Source organism: Xenopus tropicalis, chromosome 2 (assembly GCF_000004195.4).
Source record: "Xenopus tropicalis strain Nigerian chromosome 2, UCB_Xtro_10.0, whole genome shotgun sequence".
Taxonomy (NCBI): Eukaryota; Metazoa; Chordata; class Amphibia; order Anura; family Pipidae; genus Xenopus; species Xenopus tropicalis.
Genome location: NC_030678.2, coordinates 64,759,204 through 64,774,379, shown reverse-complemented (window position 1 = coordinate 64,774,379; position 15,176 = coordinate 64,759,204). Strand labels below are relative to the sequence as shown.

General features: G+C 38.9%; 1 protein-coding gene across 2 annotated transcripts in view; it reads right to left on the bottom strand.

The window, feature by feature from the left end:
* Positions 1–15,176, bottom strand: part of cntn2 (contactin 2) — a 155,242-nt gene that overhangs the window by 97,470 nt on the left and 42,596 nt on the right. For both annotated transcript variants that reach the window (XM_031896843.1, XM_018091567.2), the window contains one exon: positions 5,854–5,983. In XM_031896843.1, the coding sequence (XP_031752703.1) occupies positions 5,854–5,983 (130 nt within the window). The remainder of the gene's footprint in view (positions 1–5,853; positions 5,984–15,176) is intronic.

The following is a 15,176-nucleotide window of genomic DNA, read 5'->3' as shown; positions in this document are numbered from 1 at the left end:
GGCTCCAGTAAGGATTAGTTATATCTTAGTTGGAATCTAGTACAAGGTACAGTTTTATTATTACAGAGAAAAGGGAAATCATTTTGTAAAATGTGAATTATTTGATTAAAATGGAGTCTATGGGAGATGGCCTTTCCATAATTCGGAACTTTCTGGATAATGGGTTTCCGGATAAGGGGTCCAATACCTGTACTACCTTATAGAGTTGTCTCTACAACATAATCGCAAAGGAGACCATCTTATGATCACTACTCCCTAAATGCTCACCCACACAAATGCTAGAGATAAGTTCAGCATTATTACTTATTACCAGCTCCAAAAGAGAATCATTCCTAGTAGGTTCTTAAACTGCCTGAAATAAAAAAAAAAAATAAGTTGTCATTTAGAATACTAGTTTTTTCTGGCCTGTCCACCCCATTACTCCAGACAATGTCTGGATAATTGAAGTCCCCTATAATAACAACTTGACCTGGTTGTGAGGCCTCTTCCATTGGTAATAGTAGCTGGGCTTTACTCTGCTCACTTATACTGGGTGGTTTATAGAATACACCAATGATAATTTTCTTTGTAACCTGCTGAAATCTCTACCCTAGGGAATTCCACACCTTCCCTGTTGCTGTCCCTGGTAAATTCTTTAGTGCTTAGGCGGATTTTCAATAAGGCTAGGGGAGGCTGGGCCTCCCCAATCCTGCTTGGCACCTTAAAAAACAAAAAAAAAACCTCACTCCGTTTCTGCACTGTCCTGGAAATCTTCTCCTGTTCCTGCAAAGCTCCGGTTCTGCTGTAATCAGCTGTGTTGATTGGATCTTTCTTCTTTTGAATTCTCCAATCAGAGCTTTCTTGACAGACCGTAAAACTGACCAATCAAGGCACAGATGCAGACAGGGCTTGGGAGATATTACAAATAGTGATGAGCGAATCTGTCCCGTTTCCCTGTGCCATAAAATGCAAGAAATGGCGAAAAATTTGCGAAACGCATTTGTCACACAATTTTTTTTGTTGCCCGCGTCTATTTTTTTGTCGCCCTCGCTTTTTTGACACGGTCACAGTTTTTTTTTTGCCGCACCCAATTTGACAAGCGACAAAAGAAAATTTGTGCAGCGAATTTCCACAAAAGTTTTGGTAAACAATTCGCCAGTGGCGAAATGCAGAAATTCGCTGCGCATCCATGCCTGCCGAAAAAATTAGCTCATCACTAATTACAAACTGAAGGCAGTGCAGAAAAGAAGAATCTACAGACTTTACCTAAGAACCTCACCAACTCTGAACTTTTGTTGCAGGTTTCATTCCACTCCCACAGGTGCTATACACAGGTACTATACAGTTCTAAAGGCTGACTCACTAGTTGAAATTAAATTGTTTTGTCATCTGACATCTATAATATCCCTATCACCTATCCTAACACATGGATGGTAAGTTAACTCTTTCCCCCTGAAAAAGCTAATTGTGCTTTTATATACTTCGTGTTGTTTTTTGCACTTACTATTTTTTTTTTACTTTTGTCATTGTTTTGATCATTTCTAGTTAGTTACAGTGGCCAATGTTGTGTATCAGTGCCAGTGTTATAGTGCCAGGGCCTGAATATCTGCCATCTGTACCCACTGCTTCCCCTTGCTTTTGTATGTATGTATGTATGTATGTATGTAAGGGGCAGCAAGGCAGAAAGGTTTAAGGCGGGAAACAGCAGTTGTAGTGGGGGGTGCAACCAAACGATTGCTCTGCGAGGAACGAAGGAGTCGGCCAGGAACATATGGAGACACAAGGGAAGAGATGTAGTGAGGGGCAGAGGAATGGAGGGCTTTGAAGGTTAAGAGAAGGAGTTTGTAAAATACTCTTTGTTTAATAGGAAGCCACGATAAGGACTTTAGCAGGGGAAGGGCCTAAATTCTCCTGGATGAGAGGAGGAGAATTCTAGCAGCAGTATTTAATATAGACTGTAGGGGGGAAAGATGGGAGTTAGGGAGGCCGATTAGTAGCAGGTTACAATAGTCAAGTCGGGATAGGATGAGAGCATGCATGAGCAGCCTAGCTGTTGCAGTAGAGAGAAAAGGACAGATTTTGGCAATATTGCGCAGGAAAAAGTGACAGGTTTTGACAGTGGTGTTAATATGGTCAGAGAAGGAAAGACACGAGTCAAAGATCACCCCCAAACAACGCGCCAAATCGACTGGGTTGATGAGGGTGCCATCGATAGAGATAGAAATGGGGGGGATAGGACCAGGCTTAGGCGGAAAGATCATTAGTTCAGTTTTTGTTAGGTTCAGTTTGAGGTGGCGTAGGTTCATCCAATTAGAGATAGCCAGGAGGCAGTTAGAGATTTGAGTCTCAGTTTCGACTGTTAACGAAGGGGTCGAAAAGTAAATTTGGGTGTCATCAGCATACAGATGATATTTAAAACCAAATGAACGGATAAGATCTCCCAAAGACAGCGTGTAAAGGGAGAACAACAACTGCCCAAGTACAGAGCCTTGGGGTACCCCCACATTAAGAGGAACTGGAGATGAGGTTTTATTAGCATAGGAGACAGTGAAAGAACGGTTAGAGAGGTAAGAAGAGATCCAGGATGCAGCCTGACTACGGATACCAATCGAATGCAGAATCTGCATCAGGAGGGAGTGGTCAAACGCAGCCGAAAGATCTAGGAGGATTAGTATAGAAAAGTGACCTTTGGCTTTGGCAACCTGAAGATCATGCATGCTTTTTCACCACTACCTGGTTGCTAGGGTAAATAAGACCCTAGCAAACAGCTGCTGAAATACCAAATGGAGAGCTGCTGAACAAAAAGCTAAATAACGAAAACCAAAAACTTTAAATGAAAAACCATTAAAAGTAAAAGAGGATCAATTGCAAAGTATCTCATAATATCAATGACTACATCATATTAAAAGTAAATTTAAAGGACTACCCCTTTAAGCTAACTGATCAAAAACACACATAGATGGAGAACCCCTCACAGAAGTGCACATATGGATACTTTTACATCCCAAGCATTTTAGGGTAAAAAAAAAAGCACCCCCAACTGTACTTTTGCGCAGTATCCCTGGAAGTCAGTGGGAACGGCAAGAAGTAGTTGGGAGGTTAATTTTTTTACATCAGCAGCGAATCCACTAAGTCTCACATTAGCTTTAAGTCAGTCTATGTATGGCCCATCTTTAGTCTCCCCAAACAAAAAAGTCACCCTCCACCTATGCTTTAGTGCAAGGTCTAAACAATAGAGCCAAACCAAATTGGTCCAGTATTTAAGTGGCCAAATTGTAAATGATCCACTCTTTTGGTGACCTGCTCGTATATGGCCAGTAGTAATTTTTGAGAGAGATTACTACCCCCCACTGGCATTTTTGAAGCAATAGGTCCTAGGCATATCGTTTATAGAAAAGAGACGCAAATTATCACATTCAAAGGCAAAATGTTTTATAGGGTGAGAGTGGCATAACTGGAGGGAATTTCTATATGCATGTGTGCGTCTGATAAGAAAATGCACGCCTGGAGAGGGGAGAGCCCAGTGCATGGCCCATCCACGGATTGTTATGTTCCTGTATGGTGATAAGCACTATTGCCTCTCAGTGCTGAGGTCCTGGGTTTGATTAGGACTAGTGATGAGCGAAACTGTCCCGTTTCGGTTGCCATATAATTTGCAAAACGTACTTGTCACGCAATTTTTTTTATCGCCCACGTCTATTTTTTGTCACCCAATTTTGACTCAACATCGTCTTTTTTTTTTTGACGCGTCCGCGCCCAATTTGCCACGCAACAAAAAACATCCGTGCGGTGAATTTTCCGCAGTAAATTTTCACGGAAGTTTTGTGAAACAATTCGCCAATTCGCTCATCACTAATTAGGACCTTGTCACTGTTTGCATAGGTTTTATGCCCACAAAATTACAAAGTATGATGCTGCTTTCCAACAAAATCTCAGTATCGAACCAAAATTCAAGGCAGATTTTGCTGATGGTTTAACTACAGACTATGCTTTCAATACAGGGCACTGGTGATTCTACTTGACACATAATTTAGACATCATAATTCTAATGCTGGCCAAGTAAGGGAACACCTATAAATAGCAGTTTATATATGGGCTTCCTTTGTTCACAAAAACTTGGAAAAATTACTAAATCTTATCTCATTCCACACAGGAATCCTTAAAGGTACAGGATTAAATTAGCATTAAGGAAGTGTACTACATTCAGCAAATTCAAAATGTCTGTGTATACCACACTGGTCATAGCAAAAACAAAAGAAAAGCAACAGACTGTTGAAAGCCCAAAAAGGAATGATGCTATACTACCAAATAAAGCCTCCTGTAAACTGATAGTGTGTATAGAGGCTACCTAATAGCCAATCTTAGCCCTTATTAGGCACCTCCATGAACTTTTATGATGCTTGTGTTGCTCTCCAAGTCTTTTTACATTTGACTGTGGCTCACAAGTAAGAAAGGTTGGGGACCCCTGGTTTAGAATATGTAATTATATTGTAGTTATTGAGGTCCCTGCAAATCCCCCCCACTTTTATTTTAATTATACTAAATCAGTCTGAAGCAATTCGTTTTTAGTAGGATGGTAAAAAAAAATTTGTTAGGTGCCCGAAGTCATTATCATTGTGCACTCATACCTGTATCACTTTCATCTTTACTGATATATATGGGGCTAAAATGATTACATTTCTCACAAGGGGGATATTAAAATAAACACAATTTAGGCTGTCTTTTTGAATAGTGCACTATAAATGGAAATGGACACAAACAGACACAGATGAAATATCCCTTATTAAAACCTACCCCTGCTGTGGCTGGATGGTGGATATTATGGGAGACATAATGATCTGGAAGGCCAGCTTTAATGCTTAGTTTTGAAGAGGGGCTTAAGCCAAAAAAGTTTGAAAACATCTGTTCCAATCTAACGTCTGTTGCTTTTGTGTACATGGAAAGAGAACTGGCCAAGATTGTAAGGATTGATCATCCCCGCAGAGGGATCTTTACAAACGATCTGCTAATCAGTTAGGAATTCTTAGGGAAATGGGTAGGCAAATCCTTATGGAGAAGGACCTAGTGGTGCTTCTTTAATGAAACTTATAGTACTTATGTATAATATAGATTAAGAGGAAAATACAATTTTAATACAATTTTAAGCAATCAAAAGTATTTTAATTTTAAGCAAATGAGAACACCAGCCTGGAGTCTCAGATAAACAATTATAATTACTGGAGGGCAGATGATAGACAAATAGACTAAACAGGGAGAAAGATATTTGTTACATTTTACATTACATTAACATTTATTTATAAAGCGCCAACATATTCCGCAGCGCTGTACAATATGTGGGTTACATACATTGGACATACAGAGTAACATATAAAGCAATCAGTAACCGATACAAGAGGTGAAGAGGGCCCTGCCCAAAAGAGCTTACAATCTACAAGGAGAAAGGGTTGAGACACAAGTTGTGGGAATGGGCATGACCAGAGTTGTGAGAGGTGTGGCACAGGGTATTGCTAATCTAGATTAGGGTAAGCCTCTCTAAATAAATGTGTTTTTAGAGATCTCTTGAAGGCAGAGAGATAAGGACAAAGCTACCAGTGGAGAGCTACAGTCAGGGGCATTGGAGGAAAATGCATGTTAATAAGTGTAACATCTAGGAGCGGAAGTGTGGCTAGACTGTGCTCTATAATAGTGATCTATTGTAAGGAATTCTAGACTTACATATTATACTGAGCACCTTGTGAATATTAGGGATAGACATAAAGGCAATGCATAAAATCTAACATATAGTTTATTTGGGGCAAGAGGGACAAATGCCCAGGCAAATAAATTAAAATGTGGTTGCCTTCTCCTTTGATAATAAACTAACTCTTAACTTACCTTGCACAGTAAGCTCAGCAGTAGTGTAAATTGTACCATGCTTGTTCTCTGCCACACACTGATACATGCCTGAATCATGAAGGCTGAGACTGGTAAATTTTATTTGCCCATTGGTTATTTCAATATTCACCTGTATCAGAGAGATAAGATTAGACATTGCAACCTCCTTCACTATTAAGCAGAATTCACACCTTTTGGTAACAAATTTGTAATTTTATTTCTGGTCCAATTTATAGACCATGGGTTTTGGACTTTCCCAGTGATACTTTTAACAAACACAGATCTTAGAACTTTTTGTTTATCTAAATCCATGATTTACTTAAAAAATGGATTAAAGAGTTTATTGTGTGATCACCTTATCTAGTTACTAAGATAACCTACCAGCATGCAAGTATTAAAACCTATACCCTTCCTAATACATTTCAAAATCTTGCTGGCCCTTGCTGCTGCAGGCTGGCATTGATTACTGAAGTTAAGTTATAAGTTCCCCTAGAGCCTTCTCCAACAAGTATTTGTCTAACTTAGTCCCATAAAGGGTATAATTGGCTTGCTAATGTTCAAATTCCTAATGCATAACCTTATGTTTGTCAACATTGAATCAAAGAAATCTGTCAATTAGCAAATTTGTCAAGATCCTGCTGCAAGGATGCCACATCCTGTTTGGCATTAACTGACACTCATAGTTTTGTGTCATCTGGAAACACCAATAAATTGTTAATAATGTTAACCCCCAAGTCCCAAGTTATTAATAGACAAATTAAATAAAAATGGACCCAGTACAGAAATCTTTAGTGCCCGCACTATTACCTTTAACCAATATTGCATTCACATACAAATAACATTACCAAGACCAACAGTCATTTGTTTAGAAAGCAGTTGTTTATCTGGTGATGTATCAAAACCGTTGTCATTTCCAAGTAGATCATATCTACAACTGGATACTGCAGCAGCCAAATTAAATTGCCACCTTTTATAAAGCCTTGGTCTTTTCTAGTTATAATGCCATTCTTCGGTACTAAATGTTTAATGTGTTCCCTTAACAAACTTTCAAATAATTTACTTACCACAGATGTCAAAGTTACTTAGGCTGATACCCTCTTAAAATACTGGGGTTACATAAACCTTTCTTCAGCCCATAGGTAACATACCAGATAAAAATGAGTCAGAGAAAATGAGAAATAATGACATAAACTAAACTAAGCTTTCAGGTAAATTCCATCAGGCCCTGGTGTTTGGTCACATGTAATATATCAGATATCAACTTTTGCGACTTCGGCAAATCACGCTGCCGTGTATGCCATCCCACCGGCGATTTACATTCTAGCCAGTGGGATGGCATTTCGGGGAGATTAGTTGGCACACAACAAATCTTCCTTGTCACGGGCGACTAATCTCCCCGTGTGACACAGCCCTTAACAGTTTGACTACTGTGTTCTTCTGGCTGTTAGAGATAAAATGCCTTTTTTTTGCTTATTGTGGTAAGGTTGGAACGTGGGATTAATTGAATCCAGAGGTGGTGGGCTGCAAATAATTGTATATCCTTGCTATATTGCATTCTATTGGGACTAGAGCTTATGTATCTATTTTGCTATTTACATATACCTTTATTATTGGCCCATAGGTTAGAGCACTCTCTACCACACTTTAATATAGTGTTTGAGAAGGGGTGTATCTTCCTTTTTGGCCTTCCGCAGTTGTATAAGGGAAAAGTCGGGGAACAGGGACCCCATGAATGAGGTTATCTAGAGCAGTTTAATTCTGTTAAAGCAATTTCTAGGAAAGTGAGTCAGTTAGTACCTAACTAGTCTCCTAAAGGCTCTGCTGCCTTAGTAAAGGGACTACAATAGTGACAAGGGTATCTGGCTATATTCTATCCCTGATCCAGGGATCCCTGTAAGGGATCCGGACGACTTAAGGTGGACAGCCCTGAGTATATGCTATACTGCCTTTACTATTCCCCATGGTGGTGCATCTGTGCTCTGAAATATAATCTACTGTACCTACTGAATATTTGCTATACCTTATTCAAATTATGAGTATTATCAAGCCGGCACTTGGATCATTAGTCTTGGGCAAATTAAATGTTATTTCAGTTTTGCTGCAAAGAGCTCCTGGCTTCCTTATTATCTTTCATTTCATCCATACACCTACATCTGGCATTCCTAACAAAATACTTCCACTTAGTGAAGGCCCATCCTGTGGAGGAGGAGTCCAATGTACCCCATTCTCTATCACTAGCTGGACTTTGTCTTTTACAGCCAAAAGGGGGTTTCACTTTGGCACCCAATGTGGGGTGTCCTTATTATCTTTCATTTCATCCATACACTTACATCTGGCAGTGGGAGAGGTGTAGTTTAAACACGCCATTCCTAATGTAAAACTTCATAATATATCCTCTTGTTCAAGAGATCATCCAAGCCCCTCTTTAACCCTTTCACTGCCAGCCGTTTTGGACAAAGCGGAACTTCTACTGCCAGACAGTTTTTGAACATTTTGCACTGTATCACTTTAGGGGCCTTTCCTAGGGGGGACTTTTAGTTTAACCAGGAAAACTATATATTGTTTTTTTTAGGACAACCTAAGCTTTTAAAATATGGTAGAATTTTTGTGTAATTCCAATTCTGTAACAAGATATAGGCTTCTAAATGTCTAAAAAATGAAAACAAAATCATATTTTCCATAATATAAACACATGCACCAGAAACAAAAATTAGTTTATGCATGAAATTACAACTGATTTGGAAAGTCCCATGTCTCCTGAATGTGCCAATACCAAATATATATAGTTTTATGGAGATTTCTCACTTGTATAGGTCAAAAACTCCCAGCAGTACACTACCAAATTTCCAAGGCATTGCTTCAGAAAGCTGCATACTTTAGATTTCAAGGCCAAAAATTCCACTAAAAGAAGGTTTATCCCAGAAAATTATACATTTTTAAAAAGAACAGATTCGGAGGAATCCATAATAGGTAGAATTGTCTGTCTACTCCAAACTACTAAGTCGCAATGCTTTCCTAAAATTATTGTTTTTTATCAAAATTTGTTAATTTTTTTAAAAATCACTTCAAAGCTTCAAGTCTATAGTATCTTATCTCCTACAGGTCATAAAGTAACCAAATAAAACTAAATATGAATGCCAGTGGTCCACTGAACAGTTTGATGCCCAATATGTATAGGTTTAGCTAAGTATGTGGCATGTAGGGGCCCCAATGTGAACATACCACCATATATACTGTCATTTCAGCTTCTGCAAAATCAACACATTGATGTAGAATAAAGCTACAAAAAGTATGCTCACCCCAAAAAGCCATATATTTATGGAAAGTACACATTCCCCTGAATTCAAAATAGGTACCCATGTCTTTTTACTCCAAAGTGCCAAGCTGCAAAGCTTTCCTAAAGTTGGCAATTTTGAAAACATTTCCAAAAATCCTCTCAAAGCTTCCAGTTTACAGCATCTTATCTCCCACATATCATTAGGTACCAAGATAAAACACCCTAAATTTGAATGCCAGGGGTCCACTGAACAATTTGATGCCCAATATGTATAGATTTACCTAAATATGTGGCATGTAAGGGTCCCAATGTGAACATACCCCCATATGATCTATCATTTCTGTTATTTCCGCTTCTGCAAAATCAACACATTTACATCATTTTGTGTGAGATAAAGCTAGTAAAAAGTACGCTCACCCCAGAAAGTCATATATTTTTGGAAAGTACACATTCCATTGAATCTAAAACGGGTACTTTTGTCTTTCTACTCCAAAGTACCAAGCCGCAAAGCTTTCCTTAATTTGGCAATTTTTATAACATTTCCAAAAATCCTGTCAAAGCTTTCAGTTTGCAGCATCTTATCTCCCACGTATCATTAGGTACCAAGGTAAAACACTGAATTTGAATGCCAGTGGTCCACTGAACAGTTTGATGCCTAATATGTATAGGTTCACCTAAGTATGTGGCATGTAGGGGCCCCAATGTGATTATACCTCCATATGTACTGTCATTTCTGTTATTGCAGCTTCTGCAAAATCAACACATTTACATGCTTTATGTGGAATAATGCAACAAAAAAGTACGCTCACCACAGGAAGCTATATATTTTTGGAAAGTTCACATTCCCCTGAATCTAAAATGGGTACCCATTTCTTTTTACTCCAAAATACCAAGCTGCAAAGCCATATCTTTTTGGAAAGTACACATTCTGATAAATCCAACATGGGTAAAGAAGACTTTCTACGCCAAAGTACTAATTTGGAAAGCCTTCCTAAAGTTGATGGTTTTTATGACTTTTCTGAAAAAGGCCTAAAATTGTTGCAATTTGCCATATTTATCTTACAGCATTTCTTACATATAATGACACATCACCCTAAATATGAATGCCAGCGGTCTACTGAACAGTTTGATGCCCAATATGCAAAGATTTACCAAAGTATGTGGTGTACAGAGGCACCCAAATGAAAATAGTGCATAGGAATTTTCTCAGCTGCCAACTCAATTTCTGCAAAAAAAGCCCAATGACCGTGTATTATGTGCCGTAAGACTAACTGTACAGAAAAACCCAGAAAACCATATATTTTTGGAAAGTACACATTCTGACAAATCCAACATGGGTAAAGAATACTTTCTACAACAAAGTACCAATCTGCAAAGCTTTCCTAAAGTTAGTGGTTTTTATGACATTTCAGAAAATCAAATAAAAATGTTGCAATTTGCCGCATTTATCTCACACAATTACTTGCATACAATGGCAAATCATCCCAAATAGGAACACCTAAGGTCTACTGAACAGTTTGATGCCCAATAGATTGCAGAGATATACCAAAGTCTGCGGTATATACTGACCCCAAAATGAAAATAGCACATATGGGTTTCTTGCCTGCCAACTCAGCTTTTGCACACAGAGCCCCCTGACAGAGTATTATGCGTAACACCCCCTAACTATACAGAGGCCCCCAGAAACCCATATATTTTTGGAAAGTACACATTCTGAGGAATTCAAAATAGGTAAAGTTATTTTTCTACACCAAAGTACCGCATGGCAAAGCTATGCTAAAAACAGATTAGGAACAGTTATACAGGGATAAAAATGCAATAAAACCACAAAAATTGTGTAAATCGATGAAACAACAAAATAAGTCACTGCCAAAATAAAATTTTTAGGGAAAAAAAATAAAGACAAAGGGGTAAAAAAAAAAAAAAATTTTGTATACACAAAAAATTGTGTATACATGTGTGCACACATCTAAAATTTGTGTGATAGTGTGTGTGTGTATATAAGTGTGCTAAAGTGTGCTAGAGTGTGCAAAATCAGGAAAAAAAAAAGTTTGCTAAATTGTGTGTAGATGTGTGTGTAAATGTGTGTAAATGCCTGTAAATGTGTGTAAGTGTGTGTATTAGGCAAATAAAGAGCACTTACCAGCAGAAGGTCTCAGGGATCGCAGGCAGGCAGTCAGTCCTCTCTGCAGTCCTCACAGCACAGGAAGTGCGTGGGCGGAGCTAGGAGGAGCAAGGAGCAGTAGAACAGATGGGACAAGCAGCAGACGCGTGCGATCGGTCTGCTGCTTGTAGATAGGTCCTGCAATGCGATCGCATCGCTGGACCAACTTGCCAGCCCCCTTGGCTCGATGCCGAGGGGGTTGGGGGCACAGCTGAAACTGCTTTTTATAAAACGACGTAGTACCTACGTTTTTGGTTAAGGCATTAAAAGAATCTGCCATCACAACATCACTCGGAAGGGCATTTCACAACCTCACTATGAAAACCACCTACAGTTCTTCAAATAGAAGCTCCGTTCATCTAATCTAAAGGGGTGGCCTCTGGTATGCTGATCCTTTTTATGGGGAAAAAAGAACATCCCCTATCTGTCTATAATCCCCTCTAATTTTCCATTTTGGTGCCCAGTTTTCCAATTTTGTCAAATATCTCTGCAAAGTGGCAGCATCCTGCATGGAACTTATAGTTTTGTACAATTTAGTATTGTTACCAAAAATAGAAACAGTACTTCCTATGCCCACCTCCAGCTCATTAATAAACAAATTTACTTCACTAACAACACTGGTCCAATTAGAAAATGTTCCATTTACTACCACTCTTTGTAATCTATCCTTCAGCCAGTTCTCTATTCAAGTACAAATATTATGTTTCAGGACAATATTCCCCAGTTTTATCATTAACTTTCTGTGTAGTTTTGCATCAAATGCTTTAGCAAAGTCCAAGTATGACATCTCAGCGCTGAAGTTCATGCTCACCTCCTCATAAAAGGCAATTAAATTAGTCTGGCAAAATCTGTTATGCATAAAACCATGTTGGCACAAAATAACAGTATTGTGATTTGCAATGTATTCAAGTATCCTAGCCCATATTACCCCATTCAAAAGCTTCAATACCACTGTTGTCAGACAAGCCTATAGTTTTCAAGCTGATCCCTTTTTGAATAAAGGACCACATTAGCAATTCGACAGTCTCTCAGCACCAGACCTCAATGAATCCTGAAAAATTACGTGAAGAGGTTTGGCAGTCCTAGAGCTAAGTTCATTTAATACACTAGGATGAACACCATCTGGTCCTGGACCTCTGTTTACCTTTACATGTTCAAGTCTCTCTTAAATTTCGTCCTGCATACATCAGTAGTTATGTTTCTTAAAATTGGGTCTATTAAAGGGGAAGTCTTGATTAGTTGGTTCCTCAGTTGTGTAGACAAATTAAAAATAACAGTTCAGAATTTCATCTTTTTCCCTGTTCTCATCAACATGTGATAATAAGGATCCTACCCTTCTTGCTTCATTTTATTACTACTTACATATTTATAAAACAATTTTGAATTTATTTTAATCCTTGCTGCAATACCCCTTTTCATATCTATTTTAGCTTGCTTTATAGCTTTTTTGCATGCTTTCTTGTACCTCATGAAAGTTGCTGCTGTCCCAGCTAACATGAGTGCTTTAAAGGCATGTTATTATTTACCAACCTTGACACTAACACTTTTATCCAACCATAAAAGTTTTGCTTTGAATTTTCTTTCCTTGCTTACAAGGAGAATATACTAACCTGTATACTTTCTAAAGGTATTACATTTTCCTTCTTAACCCTGTAAAAAGCCTTAACTAGTTGATACATTGCAAAGATGCCCTTATACTGGCAAAGTCTGGACATCTACAGTATAGTGTTTTAGTTACTCAAATATATACTTGCTAAGCAATGTTTTAAAGATATTCCATTTTCCTTCTGTGTCTAACCCTGTGAAAAGCATTTCCCTGTTAACACATTGTAGAGATGCCCTTATACTGGCAAAGTCTGCATGTCTAAAATTAAGAGTTTTAGTTACTCCCATGTAGAGCTGCCTCTGCAACACTATCTCAAAGGAGACCATGTTATAATTACAATTACCTAAATGCTCAGCCACATAAATGTTAGATGTGAGTTTAGCATTATTAGTTATCACCAGGTACACAAGAGAATCATTCCTAGTAGGTTCCTGAACTGCCTGAAATAAAAAGTTGTCAATTAGCATATTTACAAACTTACTAGCTTTTTCTGACTTGGCCACCCCTTTACTCCAGTCAATATTTGGATACTTAAAGTCCCCCATAATAAAAACTTGACCTAGTAAAGCCTCCTCCATTTGCAATAGAAGCTGGGCCTCATTCTCCTCACTTATAGTTTATGTGAGGTGGTTTATAGCATACACCAATGTTATTTCCGTTGTAACCTTTAGCCCTGCTGAAACCAAAGGAGATTTCACACCCTCCCGATTGCTGTCAGTAACATTCCTTGAGAGGAAATTTCCGCGATTTCACTGAAATCGTACCGCCGTGTATGCCATCCCACCGGTGATTTACATTTTTGCCGGTGGGATGGCATTTCGGGGAGATTAGTCGCCCGCGAACAGAGAGATTTGTCGCGGGCGACTAATCTCCCTGTGTGCCAGAGCCCTTAAGCGCCTCTCCAGTGTAAACAGACCCAACTTGGCCAGTCTTTCCTAATAACTGAGACTTTTCATTTCATACCCTTTACCAGCTTAGTTGCCCTTCTCTGGACCCTCTCCCTAATTCAATAATGTCCCATTTGAGCACTGGAGACCAAAACTGAACAGCATATTCTAGATGGGGCCTTACCAGCGCTCTGTAAAGGGAAAGAATAACCCCCTCCTCCCGTGAATCTATACCCCTTTTAATACAACTCAAAACATGTTTGCCCTTGCAGCTGCTGCCGCCTGGCATTGCTTGCTACAGCCAAGTTTACTATCTATCAGGACTCCAAGGTCCTTCTCTATTATGGATTTGACTAGTGCAGTCCCATTAAGGGTATAAGTGGCTTGCATATTTTTACACCCCAGGTGCATGACCTTACATTTATCCACATTAAATCTCATCTTCCACATAGCCACCCAGATTGCCAGTTGGTCAAGATCCTGCTGCAAGGATGCCACATCCTGGATAGAATTGACTGGTCTGCAGAGTTTTGTGTCATCTGCAAACACTGATACATTGCTTGTAATACCTACCCCTAAGTCATTTATGAGCAAGTTAAACAAAAGTGGACCCAGTACAGAACCCTGAGGGACCCCACTGAGAACCTTACTCCAAGCAGAGAATGTGCCATTAACAACCACTCTCTGTACCCGATCCTGTAGCCAGTTTTCTATCCATGTGCAAATAACTTCACTAAGACCAATAGACCTTAGTTTAGAAAGCAGTCGTTTGTGGGGAACGTTATCAAATGCTTTGGCAAAATCCAAATAGATTATTCTGCATGTCCACTGTCCAGCTTCTTACTTACCTCATCATAAAAAGCAATTAAATTGGTCTGACATGACCTGTCCTTCATAAAGCCATGCTGATTACTGCTAATAATGTCATTCTCCAGTACATAATTTTGTATGTGGTCCCTTAAGAAGCCTTTAAATAACTTGCCAACCACGAATGTCAAACTTACAGGCCTATAATTGCCAGGCAGAGATCTTACTCCCTTTTTAAATATAGGAATGACATTCGCCTTCTTCCAATCCCTAGGTACCATACCTGATGAAAGATCTCCAGGTCCAGCATGGAGATATTAATTTTTAATAGATGAGGTAGAAAAACTAAACAGAAGCTGTTATCCTGTCAGCTCTAAATGCAGCGCTGTACAGTAGAATACATTAATACAAACAGGGGGTTATTAAGTAATAGATAAATACAAGATAAGTACAGCTGCAACAAGTTAAGAGTCAAAGACACAAGAGGATGGAGGTCCCTGCCCCGCAGAGCTTACAATCTATATGGGAGGGTAACTTACAGACACAAATAGGTAAATATAAGTGCTGTAGTTTACAGTTTGT